Source organism: Schistocerca americana, chromosome 3 (genome assembly GCF_021461395.2).
Source record: "Schistocerca americana isolate TAMUIC-IGC-003095 chromosome 3, iqSchAmer2.1, whole genome shotgun sequence".
Taxonomy (NCBI): domain Eukaryota; kingdom Metazoa; phylum Arthropoda; class Insecta; order Orthoptera; family Acrididae; genus Schistocerca; species Schistocerca americana.
Window position 1 is genome coordinate 345,633,230 of NC_060121.1, and position 13,745 is coordinate 345,646,974.

The window sequence follows — 13,745 nt, forward strand, 5'->3', positions numbered from 1 at the left end:
CGTGACTAACCATGCTGAATCCAAATATAAGTACACAGAGTGATATGAACGATCAGGAGCTAGCTGTGGTGCAGCGGTAGCGTGATTGGTACATAATTTTTGTGTGAAGAAAAGGTCCTGTGTTCAATTCCGGGCCGTTCATGTGTTTTTACGGACTCAGTTACAATTCTGTATACTAAGTTTCATATATACCGTTTACACTGCATCGCTAAGTATATTTTTAAGGTCTTACCAAAGAACTTCATCTTCACACCTAACCCAGTATATCACACACATTCAGTTGCTAATAAATCACAATGAACCATGAAATTTTACAGATATTTGACGTTGCAAATGTAATTCATCAACAGTCAGTGTTAGGCCAAGTGTTTTGTTACTCTAAATAGTCTGTAAAAGTAAAGCTTACAAAATTTTTGAAACGAAAGTCAAATGTTTTGTGTAATGATTTGTCTAAAAGTATGAAATAAAAAATATTAGGGAAGCATTTGGTGGACCTCATTTTCTGTTCATGGTTTCGAGCATCTTTCAAAGGCACGTATAACGTTTCTCTGATCTACTTATTTCTTTTACACAAATCATTTCATAAAATATTTGACTGATTTCTTCCATTTTTGAAATTCAAGTTTTATTCAGAAAGCATGATCTTACTGATTCCTCGTTTGCCTTCCTAACATACTTGATTCGAAGGAAGCCTTTTTGACATTTAAATATCACACCAATGTATCTTTTTATATGCAAAATAGCTAGGTCTTGAACAGATGACATTTTTTGCACTTCATTTACAGCATCTTTTTGTGAAATATTTAAATTTTTCCTCAGCTTATTAAGTTTTTGTTCATTACCCTGATTGCTTTCAAGTAGTTAAATATTTTCATGCAAAACTAGACCTCATGCTGGTCATTTTACCTGTTTCTCTCCCTTTAATGGCTATGAAAATTTGGACAAAACCTCATGGTGTAAGCTGTAGAGAGTCTTGTTTTCGCTCTGCTCACACGTTTACAAAAACGTATCAACTGTTAATCATTTGACAAAATAGTCCTTTCTGCGTGCTCTCATTTTCAAAATTCGTTGTTTCGATATCTTGAACCTTTTATGAGATACGGCAATTTTTATGACCATTTGATTCCTGAAGCGCAGGAAAGGTACGGACGCGCCGCGTGAGACCCGTCCACGGATGTGACAACCAATATCTCAAGAATGAAAAGGGATATCATTCCAGTCTCAACTTTAAATACAATTTAGATATATTGGTTACATTTCATATGGAATAATTTATGGCCTTAAATAAACTATACAGAAGGTCTACACAATGTGATTTTCCTCTGCAAATTCTTAAAAGTTTTGTTCAGCCGTGTACTCAGTTTTGTGCTGCACAGTAACTATGATGAATAATGAAAATAAATTCTGACCTTTATCGTTGAAGGATATCAAGCTATAGGATGCGGAAGAATCAAATTTTTTCACTGAATATTTTTCTTAAAATCGGTTGTTAAGTAATTCATAGCTGCCATCACGTCTGCTCCACTGCTTTGCCAAGAAGACACGTGGCTATCGCTCTGTGTCGTGCGTGCTGCAGCGACAAGATTTAAACATGTTTTAATTCAAACATCGCCAGTTGCAGCGGGAGACAAGCACCGACACAGATGTTGCTCGTGTAGGACACCTCCGTAACTACACCTGCGGTTGTGTTTTTGTCGCCTGAAGCTGTCGTGCGCTGGCACTCCCTTCTGTCACTCACATAGGACACGGCCTAAGTGCCATCCACTTTCCCAGTAGTCATTTGTGTTTCTGCAGCTTTGCATTTCTCCTCTAGCCATTCCTGCTCCCCATTTTATATGACCTGTCAGCCTCATTTTCATATAAATATTTTTCCATTTTTCTGCTTCGTGTCGTACCGTTTTCTGTATTTTAGTTTCATTACGTACATTTGGTGTCTCCTGTGTTATTCAGGGATTTCTTCTGGACCTCGTCTTTTTGCTAGATTTTCCTCCATTGCTTTTACTGTTTTATCACTTGAAGCAACAAATTCATTTTCTATTTTATTCCTTTCTCCTGTTATTTTGGTTAGTTATTGCATAATGATCTCTCTGCAGCAAACTCTGCTTATTTCAACCTATCCAATACCCATCTGCTTAATTTTCTACTCTTTTGCAATTTATTCAGCTCTGCAGTTCATAACAAATAAATTATGATTAGAGGTCACATTTGCCCCTGGAAACATTGGTCTGCAATAGGTTTCTAAATATCTCTTACCTTTATTTAATCTGTTTGAAACCTTCCGTGTCTTCGGGTCTCGTCCCCATATACAAAATTCTTTTGTGATTCCAAACTGTTTGCAGTGATTAAATAATGTTCTGTGCAAAATCTACATGCTGCTTCCACTTTGGTCCTGTGCTCCCCTCCTGTAGTCCTTGTTATTGTACATGTCTTCTTTTCCTTTTCCCATTATTGAACTGTGATCACCACCACAATTACATGATCAGATCTCAGTGTAGTGTAAATTTTCATTTACCTTGTCAAGCATTTTGTACTGTGATGGATCATGGCTTTGTCTCTATCCTGGCTGAAATAATCCACCATGTGTTATTCACAGTGGTTCTCTTACTTATTTCTTTATTCATTGTTAGAATTACTTCTGCATTACCACACATTACCAGCTGACTAGAAATTCTGTTCTTCTGCTGCTACACCCACTAATTCTCACTGTACATGACTTAAAACTATCCATTTCTCTTTAAAGTTTTCGAACTCACCTACACGATTAAGGGATCTGGCATTGGAACTTCACTCCTTAGAAAGCTAGATCTGTGTTTTTCTGATAACAAAATCTTCCTAAGTAATCCCCGCCCATGGATTCGATTGTTGGGACCTGTTTTAGCTGTGGGATATTTTAGTTGAGAGGGATGCCCTCATCATTAAAATGTACAAGCCCTTCAGAAATTTAATGACTTTAGTTAACCCTTGCTTTACTCTGACACAGTACCTAAATATTAAGGCCCTAATAATTGTAAGACAGATCTTTGTGTGTCTTCAGTAACTGAATAGTGGGGGGTGGGTTTGTGATCCAGTAGAAATTAGCCTACTTATTCTCCGTTGTTAGTAAGAATTTTCAGCATTTGTGTATATGGTTAATGAATCATTCTGAGCACCACTCTCCTCAATTATATAAATGTCTGCATTCTTGTCATGGGGTTAGGTTTGGTAGTTACTTGATTTCCAAAGTGCTTTTTTTATCTGGGCTATTCTGTGTGCTACCTTCAGCTCTCAAATTCAGCCTTAATTTTAGTCTCTCCGCAGCATAGTTACAATCTGTGCGACTTTCATTTCTAGCTGTTGCTAGATCTATGAAACTCAAGTGAATGTATTGACAGGAATAGGTTGATGGTTAGGTGTCACAGTTTCATTTGGGACTAGTCTAGTTAAGGTCCATTAATACCTAGGTATTCTGTCACTAAATGAATTACGGTGACTTCTTGGAGGGGCCTCTTTAAAAAAGACCTAGCTAGTTACTGATAAACCAGTTCCTTGTCCTTTTTTTAAATTAAAGCTGAGTTGTGCAGTATTAAACTGTGTTGTCTCTTTCTTTCTTCCTTTATTTAGTTCCGCTGTAACATTTAGTTTGATGCAGTTGCTATTGTTATTTTTTTGCTTTTATCATATCAAGCAAGTCCAGTTCATTATTAGAGAATATCTAAAAGCTTTCTGTGTTAATGTTGTCAATGCGTTGCATGAGGGTTATCCAGTATTGCAGTAAGTGAACAGCGTCAGTTCTGGTTCCTTCTCTCTCCAACTAAGAGGTAAAGTCTGTGAAAAAATACTCAGGTGCATGTAACAGAGCACCAATTGAAATTCAGTGTCAGCTCTGTCCAAGTAGACCTCTTTCATTAAACGTCTCACCAATGACAACTTCATGGAATGGATCTGGCAGCACTTTGTGGAGAGACCAGTTCTTCACACTAATGAAACTACACTCCTGGAAATTGAAATAAGAACACCGTGAATTTATTGTCCCAGGAAGGGGAAACTTTATTGACACATTCCTGGGGTCAGATACATCACATGATCACACTGACAGAACCACAGGCACATAGACACAGGCAACAGAGCATGCACAATGTCGGCACTAGTACAGTGTATATCCACCTTTCGCAGCAATGCAGGCTGCTATTCTCCCATGGAGACGATCGTAGAGATGCTGGATGTAGTCCTGTGGAACGGCTTGCCATGCCATTTCCACCTGGCGCCTCAGTTGGACCAGCATTCGTGCTGGACGTGCAGACCGCGTGAGACGACGCTTCATCCAGTCCCAAACATGCTCAATGGGGGACAGATCCGGAGATCTTGCTGGCCAGGGTAGTTGACTTACACCTTCTAGAGCACGTTGGGTGGCACGGGATACTTGCGGACGTGCATTGTCCTGTTGGAACAGCAAGTTCCCTTGCCGGTCTAGGAATGGTAGAACGATGGGTTCGATGATGGTTTGGATGTACCGTGCACTATTCAGTGTCCCCTCGATGATCACCAGTGGTGTACGGCCAGTGTAGGAGATCGCTCCCCACACCATGATGCCGGGTGTTGGCCCTGTGTGCCTCGGTCGTATGCAGTCCTGATTGTGGCGCTCACCTGCACGGAGCCAAACACGCATACGACCATCATTGGCACCAAGGCAGAAGCGACTCTCATCGCTGAAGACGACACGTCTCCATTCGTCCCTCCATTCACGCCTGTCGCGACACCACTGGAGGCGGGCTGCACGATGTTGGGGCGTGAGCGGAAGACGGCCTAACGGTGTGCGGGACCGTAGCCCAGCTTCATGGAGACGGTTGCGAATGGTCCTCGCCGATACCCCAGGAGCAACAGTGTCCCTAATTTGCTGGGAAGTGGCGGTGCGGTCCCCTACGGCACTGCGTAGGATCCTACGGTCTTGGCGTGCATCCGTGCATCGCTGCGGTCCGGTCCCAGGTCGACGGGCACGTGCACCTTCCGACGACCACTGGCGACAACATCGATGTACTGTGGAGACCTCACGCCCCACGTGTTGAGCAATTCGGCGGTACGTCCACCCGGCCTCCCGCATGTCCACTATATGCCCACTATATGCCCTCGCTCAAAGTCCGTCAACTGCACATACGGTTCACGTCCACGCTGTCGCGGCATGCTACCAGTGTTAAAGACTGCGATGGAGCTCCGTATGCCAAGGCAAACTGGCTGACACTGACGGCGGCGGTGCACAAATGCTGCGCAGCTAGCGCCATTCGACGGCCAACACCGCGGTTCCTGGTGTGTCCGCTGTGCCGTGCGTGTGATCATTGCTTGTACAGCCCTCTCGCAGTGTCCGGAGCAAGTATGGTGGGTCTGACACACCGGTGTCAATGTGTTCTTTTTTCCATTTCCAGGAGTGTATCATCACACTAATGAAACTATCTTAGCAGAAGACCCAGACAGAGACCAAATGAGGTTTGGAGATTCTGATCTGTAAAATTTTTCTAGTAAATCCGTAAATTAAAAGCAAGAAATGTAACCGTTATTGCAAGTTCAGAAGTAAATGGAAGCAATTGTAGGCGTAATCGTTGCTGCTTGATTGCTGAATCAAGTTGGGAGAGAAAACAGCTATTTATTTTTATTTATCTACATCTACATGATTACTCTGCTATTCACAATAAAGTGCTTGGCAGAGGGTTCAATGAACCAACCTCAAGCTGTCTCGCTACCATTCCACTCTTGAGCTAGAAAACAAGCACTTAAATTTTTCTGTGTGAGCCCTGATTTCTCATACATTATTATCATGATCATTTTTCCCTATGTAGGTGGGTGCCAACAGAATGTTTTCACAATCGGAGAAGAAAACTGGTGTTTGAAATTTCATGAGCAGATCCCGTCGCAACGAAAAAGGCCTTTGTTTTAATGATTGTCACTCCAATTCATGCATCATGTTGGTGGCACTATCTCCCCTATTTCGCGATAATACAAAACGAGCTGCCCTTCTTTGTACTTTTCGATGTCATCCGTCAGTTCCACCTGATGCGGATTTCCCACAGCACAGCAATATTCCAGAATAGGGTGGACAGGTGGACTTAGATCTGTTGCACCTTCTAAGTGTTCTGCCAATGAATCGCAGTCTTTGGTTTGCTCTACCCACAAAATTATCTATGTGATTGTTCCAATTTAGGTTATTTGTAATTGTAATCACTAAGTATTTAGTTGAATTTACAGCCTTCAGATTTGTGCGAGTTATCATGTAATCGGAATTTAGTGGATTTCTTTTAGTACTCATGTGAATAACTTCACACTTTTCTTTATTCGGGGTCAATTGCCACTTTTTGCACCATGCAGATATCGTATCTAAATCATTTTGCAATTCGTTTTGGTCATCTGATGATTTTACAAGATGGTAAATGACAGTCATCTGCAAACAATCTAATAAGGCTACTCAGATTGTCTCCTATATCATTAATAAAGATCAGGAACAATAGACGACCTATAACATTTCCCTGGGAATGCCGGATATTCATATTTCCATCATGAATAGTTTAAGAGCATTGCTAACTCCATATAAGAGTGATAGAAATCCTGAACATTTCTTATTTTCTGTTCCAGGATGCTGAACAACTTTGGGAGGCTGGCTGATTTGGTACAATGATTGAAAGTGTTTCACGGCGTGCATTTAGTGGATCAAGTGGCACATACAATGTGCGAGCTTCGGAGCTGGCTCGTGATAGGCGCCTCAAGACCCTTAGTGCTACAGTGGTATTTCTGGATGATACTCAACATTCTTTCCAAATTGAGGTATTTATTTTTGGTGTTGTTCTTGTAAATAGAGTTGTTTAGCCAATTACTTGTCAATTTTCAGTCTTTGCACCGCTGTACTGGTCTAGTACATAAAAGATTATACAGGGTGTTTCAAAAAGGTACGGCCAAACTTTCAGGAAACATTCCTCACACACAAATACAGAAAAGATGTTATATGGGCATGTGTCCAGAAACGCTTAATTTCCATGTTAGAGCTCATTTTAGTTTCGTCAGTATGTACTGTACTTCCTCGATTCACCGCCTGTTGGCCCAATTGAAGGAAGGTAATGTTGACTTCGGTGCTTGTGTTGACATGCGACTCATTGCTCTACAGTACTAGCATCAAGCACATCAGTACGTAGCATCAACAGGTTAGTGTGAATCACGAATGTGGTTTTTCAGTCAGTGCAATGTTTACAAATGCGGAGTTGGCAGATGCCCATTTGATGTATGGATTAACACGGGGCAATAGCTGTGGCGCGGTACATTTGTATCGAGACAGATTTCCAGAACGAAGGTGTCCCGACAGGAAGACGTTCAAAGCAATTGATTGGGCAGGGAACATTCCAGCCTATGACTCGCGACTGGGGAAGACCTAGAACGACGAGGACACGTGCATCGGACGAGGCAATTCTTCGTGCAGTTGACGATAACCCTAATGTCAGTGTCAGAGAAGTTGCTGCTGTACAAGGTAACGTTGACCCTGTCACTGTATGGAGAGTGCTACAGGAGAACCAATTGTTTCCGTACCATGTACAGCATGTGCAGGCACTATCAGCAGCTGATTGGCATCCATGGGTATACTACAATGTGTCAATCCTCATTTCAGTGCAAATGTTCTTTTTACGGATGAGGCTACATTCCAACGTGATCAAATTGTAAATTTTCACAACCAACATGTGTGGGCTGACGAGAATCCGCACGCAATTGTGCAATCATGTCATCAACACAGATTTTCTGTGAACGTTTGAGCAGGCATTGTTGATGTCTTGATTGGTCCCCATGTTCTTCCACCTATGCTCAATGGAGCACGTTATCATGATTTCATACGGGATACTCTACCTGTGCTGCTAGAACATGTGCCTTTACAAATACGACACAACATGTGGTACGTACACGATGGAGCTCCTTCACATTTCAGTCGAAGTGTTCGTACGCTTCTCAACAACAGATTCGGTGACCGATGGATTGGTAGAGGCGGACCAATTCCATGGCCTCCATGCTCTCCTGACCTCAACCCTCGTGACTTTCATTTATGAGGGCATTTGAAAGCTCTTGTCTACGCAACCCCGGTACCAAATGTAGAGACTCTTCGTGCTCGTATTGTGGACGGCTGTGATACAATATGCCATTCTCCAGGGCTGCATCAGCACATCAGGGATTCCATGCAACGGAGGGTGGATGCATGTATCCTTGCTAACGGAGGACATTTTGAACATTTCCTGTAACAAAGTGTTTGAAGTCAAGCTGGTACGTTCTGTTGCTGTGTGTTTCCATTCCATGATTAATGTGATTTGAAGAGAAGTAATAAGATGAGCTCTAACATGGAAAGTAAGCGTTTCTGGACACAAGTCCACATAACATATTTTCTTTCTTTGTGTGTGAGGAATGTTTCCTGAAAGTTTGGCTGTACCTTTTTGTAACACCCTGTATACTATCCTAAAAGTGTGAATGAAATATGACACTCATCATTGGTGTGAGTATTAGAGGACACTGGTGTGATTATCAATACTTGCTTCCTCTGTATAGTGTCATTACGGCATTTATGCCACACTTCAGCCTGTGTTTTATCATATTTGATTTGTTTGGTTCCTGTGTATCTTCCGTTTGTTATTCCTCCTATGTGGTAGTGATACATATTGATAACATACCACACGTGCTTCACACATTGATGTCTGTTATGCTCAGTGTGTTGGGTAAGGGTTACAAACTGCCACCGCAGGAATAAGAGATGCCCATTAAGAGATCAATCTCTAATGATACTGTTTTATATGATTTTCGAGTAATAGAAACACAGATGGTCACCAATACACGAAGGACACTTATTGTATTTTACGTACTATGATGCTGTAGACTATAGGACGTACCATAATTTTTAAGCAGTTATGTTAAAAAAAATTTTTTTCACTATTTTTATTATTAGACTGCAAAGTCAGACTAAAAGAAAATATCTTAGTTTATAAAAACAAAAATCCATGAGAGTTGTCCTCTTCTAGTTTTGGCCGTTTTGCCTCCAGTCCCCGATTTCTTCATTTAGTCTTCCTTGGTTTTCAGTTCTTCTTTACTAGTCAGCCAATTGTGGATGTTTTTTTCTGTTGGTGGAGGGCCAAAATGCAACTCACCTGCTCTGCAGCCTAAAGTTATGATGATCCTCGTGTACGACTGTGATGGTGTTATCCAAACGCATTACGTTCCTCTGCGGCAGACTGTCAGTGCACAGTATTACTGTTCATTTTTGGAGCATCACCTGTGACCAGCTTTGCGAAAGAAACGGCGACACTTTCTGCGCAACCCGCCCATCAGTTTGCGCGACAATGTACGGGTGCATACAGTGCAAGCTGTGGCTGCTCTGTTCGGTCTGTGGGACTGGGAAGTACTGTACCATCCACCTTACTCCCTGGACTTCAGTCCTTGTGACTTTGATTTGATCCCGAAGGTGTAGGAACCACCCCATGGCATTTGCTTCAGAACTGTTCCAGAGATTTGACAGGCAGTAGACCACTCCATTCGCACCATCAACAGAACAGGCTCTGTTAACGGTATACTACGCCTTCCACATCGCTGGCAATGGGTTCTACATAACGCTGGTGGGTACTTTGAAGGACAGTAACAGGTGCAAACATGTTACGCTTTTGTATCGTCGGTTGTGAATAAATAGTTGCCACTATTTAAGTTCCAACCTTCGTACAAATGCGATTCCTCACCCCCCCCCCCCCCCCCCACTCCCCAATATTTTTTGAGAATTGTGTCTCACTAATTTGGGAAATTAATATGTAAAAGGATTAGGAGCACCAGCCACAAGAATGTGAGGAGATTAGTCACCAATATTTACTTATTTACTTTTAGAAACAAAAGTGCATTTGGACCATAGGTATTAAAATAAAATTTACAGATTATAATTTTCCTATTATCAGTTTCAAAATTCTCAGAGTGTTTAAAATTGTGGTTGGCCTGTGACAAAAGGAACTGGCAGGCGGACTTCGGTGAGAGAGCTGTCTTGCAGTTTTCCAGGCCATTAGTGGTGTGGCAGATGAAACACTGAGATGACTGCAGCATGTCCTTGAAGCAGCTTGAGGTCGATGGCAAGGTATGTCTGGCAGCAGCAGGAGTCTGTTGCGGTTCTGGGTTTGATAGAACTTCGGGAGGGAGTTTCACAGGATGTGGTAAATGTAAAAGGTCAGCAAGGCTTGATCTGAATACTACGAGGAGTTCCTAAGGAAGAAGCGGTCACTGGTGGTGGGATGGTTATTGATGAATATTGATACTTGAAGGGGGGAGCAGACTACCAGTAAATTAGAAAGCTTTTGAGAGGTGGTTACTGGAGTGCTCTTTCAGTTGCCTGAGGAAAATGGTTTCAAATCAATTCATATTTGACGCTGTATTGTTTTAAACATTCTTGTAAAGATATTTTCTTCTTTTCTTTCCTATTCTTCTCAGTAATCAAATGTTGAAGTTTTATGCAATGTGAATAGAAAGTGTAGCTGTTGTGTAACAAATATTTCGAAGTAAAGGCATAAATAGCTATTCTCAACAAGTGATAAAAATCCGTTGCATATTCTCTCCATATGATGACTGAACCCAAACCTTAACATAGTTCTATGTGCAACCGCTGCCCTCTCCATTAGGAGTAACATATATCATGGAATGTGGTGTGCGTATCACCCTGTATCGTCACTCTTACAAAATATTCTTTTGTTAATTTTTCTTTAAAAAATTCCTGATTGGTATTTCTGTTTATGTAATAAATTTCAGGAACATTTTGAGTATGTATATTTTCACAATAGAGAATTTATTTTTACTGTTTTTTAATTTCATTTCAGAAGCGATCGAAAGGTCATGTTCTCCTTGATCTGGTTTTTCAACATCTAGAGCTTATTGAGAAGGATTATTTTGGTCTCCAGTATTCTGAAAATGGAGCAGCACCAACACCCAGCAACTCTGATCTTGTGGTAAGGACATTCACAAAAATAACTCTTAAAGAAAATAAGAAAGTTTACTAGAAGGGAAAACATATTATGAATTTGTAATCTCTCATAATTCATTTTAGTATATCTAAGTGACCGTTACAATATTAGTGTTTAATGCTAAAAAAGTTGAGACAGAGGAAGATGATACACCAAAATGAATTTGATGAATTTGTTTCTTTTGGCCTATTCCAAGTGTCACTTACCGTGACATTGACCTTGCATAACTTATTGTCATTATATCTAAACTAAAGACTGGTTTTATGCAACTCTCCATGCTAATTATACTGCGTAAGTCTCATAAGTTATGGATAACCGCAGCACTCTACATGCATTTGAACTTGCTTGCTGTAATTAGGCCTTAGTCTCTTTACTTACAACCTCTCCCCAACTTTCACTCCATTACCAAGTTAACTATTCTTCAGTGTCGCAGTATGTGTGCTTTCAACCAATCCATTCTTTTAGTCAAGTTGTGCCATAAATTTATTTTCACTCTGGTTCATTTCAGTTCTTCTTCACTAATTCCTTTATCTACCCGTATAATCTTCAGTCGTGTTCTGTTCACCATACTGTCCACATCACTTATCATTCCATAAAAATTTCTGTCTATACTAAATCCATTAACAAAAAAATTACCTCCACTTTGACAGCTGTGACACACACACACACACACACACACACACACACACACACACACACGTTTATATATTTTCGTAGCCACATTTGTGGAAAGGAAGAAGAAAATGTGAGTGAGTGTTGAGAACAAGTACTTCAGATCTGTGATTTGTTTGTATAACACCTAGCTGTGCACCTCCTGTGGATGGGCATGAAACCAGTAAAGAATAATAAAATAAGTTGTTATATAAATAGTGACTGATCGCTGCAATTATGAATTAGTAAAATGCCACTTTGTAATACTCAAAGCTGTTTTATATGTTTTTAGACAGTAAATTACACAAAGCAAAAATAAAAAGGCACTAATAGAAAAATTTCCTTTATAGCGTTGGCTTGATCCTTCAAAGCCAGTGAAGAAGCAAATAAGAAACAGTGAGTATTAAAATTTATGTACTGTTGTTAAAAAGTATCAAAGGCTAGAAAGCAGTTGAACTCACGTGTGGTGTAGGAGGGGGCCGCCTTATGTACCAGAGTTTGAAATGTGGAACATGGACAGCTTGGGAAGGCCTGAGAGATGTTGTAGTCAGGAGTAGAACTCATGTGCTTTCAGACTATAGAAGTAGTACCTTTGAGAGGAAAAGTGAGCTAGAATATTAAAAAAAATAATGGAAGTAAGTTTGCTATGTATCATGGAATGTTATTAGCATTTTGGCTCTTAATAATTTGTTTTTGCATGTGACTATTAACCTGAAGCTTTTTGTCTCCAGTTGGAGATGTATTTCCCAGCCGACGATAATATATACTTCTTTTTTTTTTTTTTTTTTTGCTGCTCTGTGCTCCTTGAAGAAGCTGCCAAAATTTTATTGTTGGCTACTTCAGTTGTTCTTGTTCCAGTTTTTCTGTTCCACACATTGTATTATATTGCCATTATTTTTGGTTATCAATTATTCATCCATATTCATTGATTTATTCAGTCATTGCACAAACGGAAAGGCAGGGAAGGCATCACTTGAATTGAAACTGTGTCTAAGTAAATATATGCATACAGATTCAATATTTGCTGTACCACATAATTATGACCTCGAAGACAGAATCTTGTGTAAATCAAAAAGTAAAAATACGAGTATTTGTTTCTCAAAAACCTGCAACTGATGCAAAAATGTTACTATTTTAGATTCAAATAATATTGGACCAGGCCTTCACACACACCTTGGGCTTCATTTCAGTGCTCTTAGAAAGAATCATTTGTACATTCATTACACTGAGGTGACAAGTTGGGGGATAGTGATGTGCACATATAGAAAGGGCGATAGTATCACATATACCAAGTGTAAAAGGGCAGTGTATTGGTGGAGCTTTCATTTGTACTCAGGTGATTCATGTGAAAAGGTTTCTGACAGTGTTATGGTCACACAACGGGACTTAAGTCTTCGAACGCAGACTGGTAGTTGGAGCTAGATGCATTGGATATTCCATTTCAGAAATCATTTGGGAATTCAATACTCCAATATCAACAGTGTCAAGAGTGTGCTGATGGTTTCACTTACCTGGAGACCATTTGCAACCATTCATGGACTTAAGCTCCCAAACAACAATGAAACTTTCATGGATGCCAATATGCCATGTCAGAAAATTCTGGACAGTTAAAGTGACTTGATTTGGCCACCCAGATTGCCCAAAATGAATCCCACCAAACATTTATGGGGCATAATTAAGAGGGCAGTTTGTGCACAAAATCCTGCACTGGTAACACCTTCGCTGTTACGGATGGCTGTATAGGCAACATGGCTCAGTATTTCTACAACTACCAACGACTTGTTGAGTCCATGCCACATCGAGTTGATGTATTACACCAGGCAAAAGGAAGTCCAACAGGATATTAAGAGATGTTTTTTCTACAAGTAATACAGGTAAGTACTGGAAAATCCAGAGTATTAATAATCAGAACTGCCTGTGACTCTATCCATTGAAAACTATTAAGCAAGAGTTACCATCCACATTAATGTGCCCACAAAGCATTGCTGGTAGCAAAGTGGTTACACTGTTATTAAATGTGTAACAACTCCTGAACCTAAATGCGCTAAAGAGTCAACCGACTCTTCTCTCTGTATTTTCTATCAAAATGTACAATCTATAAAAAGTAAATTCTGGAAATCC

The 13,745-nt window shown here is 40.4% G+C and overlaps 1 protein-coding gene across 3 annotated transcripts in view; it reads left to right on the top strand.

The window, feature by feature from the left end:
• The window catches only part of LOC124607116 (tyrosine-protein phosphatase non-receptor type 4), a 181,454-nt gene that overhangs the window by 44,537 nt on the left and 123,172 nt on the right, over window positions 1-13,745 (top strand). For all 3 annotated transcript variants that reach the window (XM_047139317.1, XM_047139316.1, XM_047139318.1), the window contains 3 exons: window positions 6,598-6,786; window positions 10,830-10,958; window positions 11,975-12,020. In XM_047139317.1, coding sequence (XP_046995273.1) covers window positions 6,637-6,786; window positions 10,830-10,958; window positions 11,975-12,020 — 325 coding nt within the window. In that variant the 5' untranslated portion in view covers window positions 6,598-6,636. The remainder of the gene's footprint in view (window positions 1-6,597; window positions 6,787-10,829; window positions 10,959-11,974; window positions 12,021-13,745) is intronic.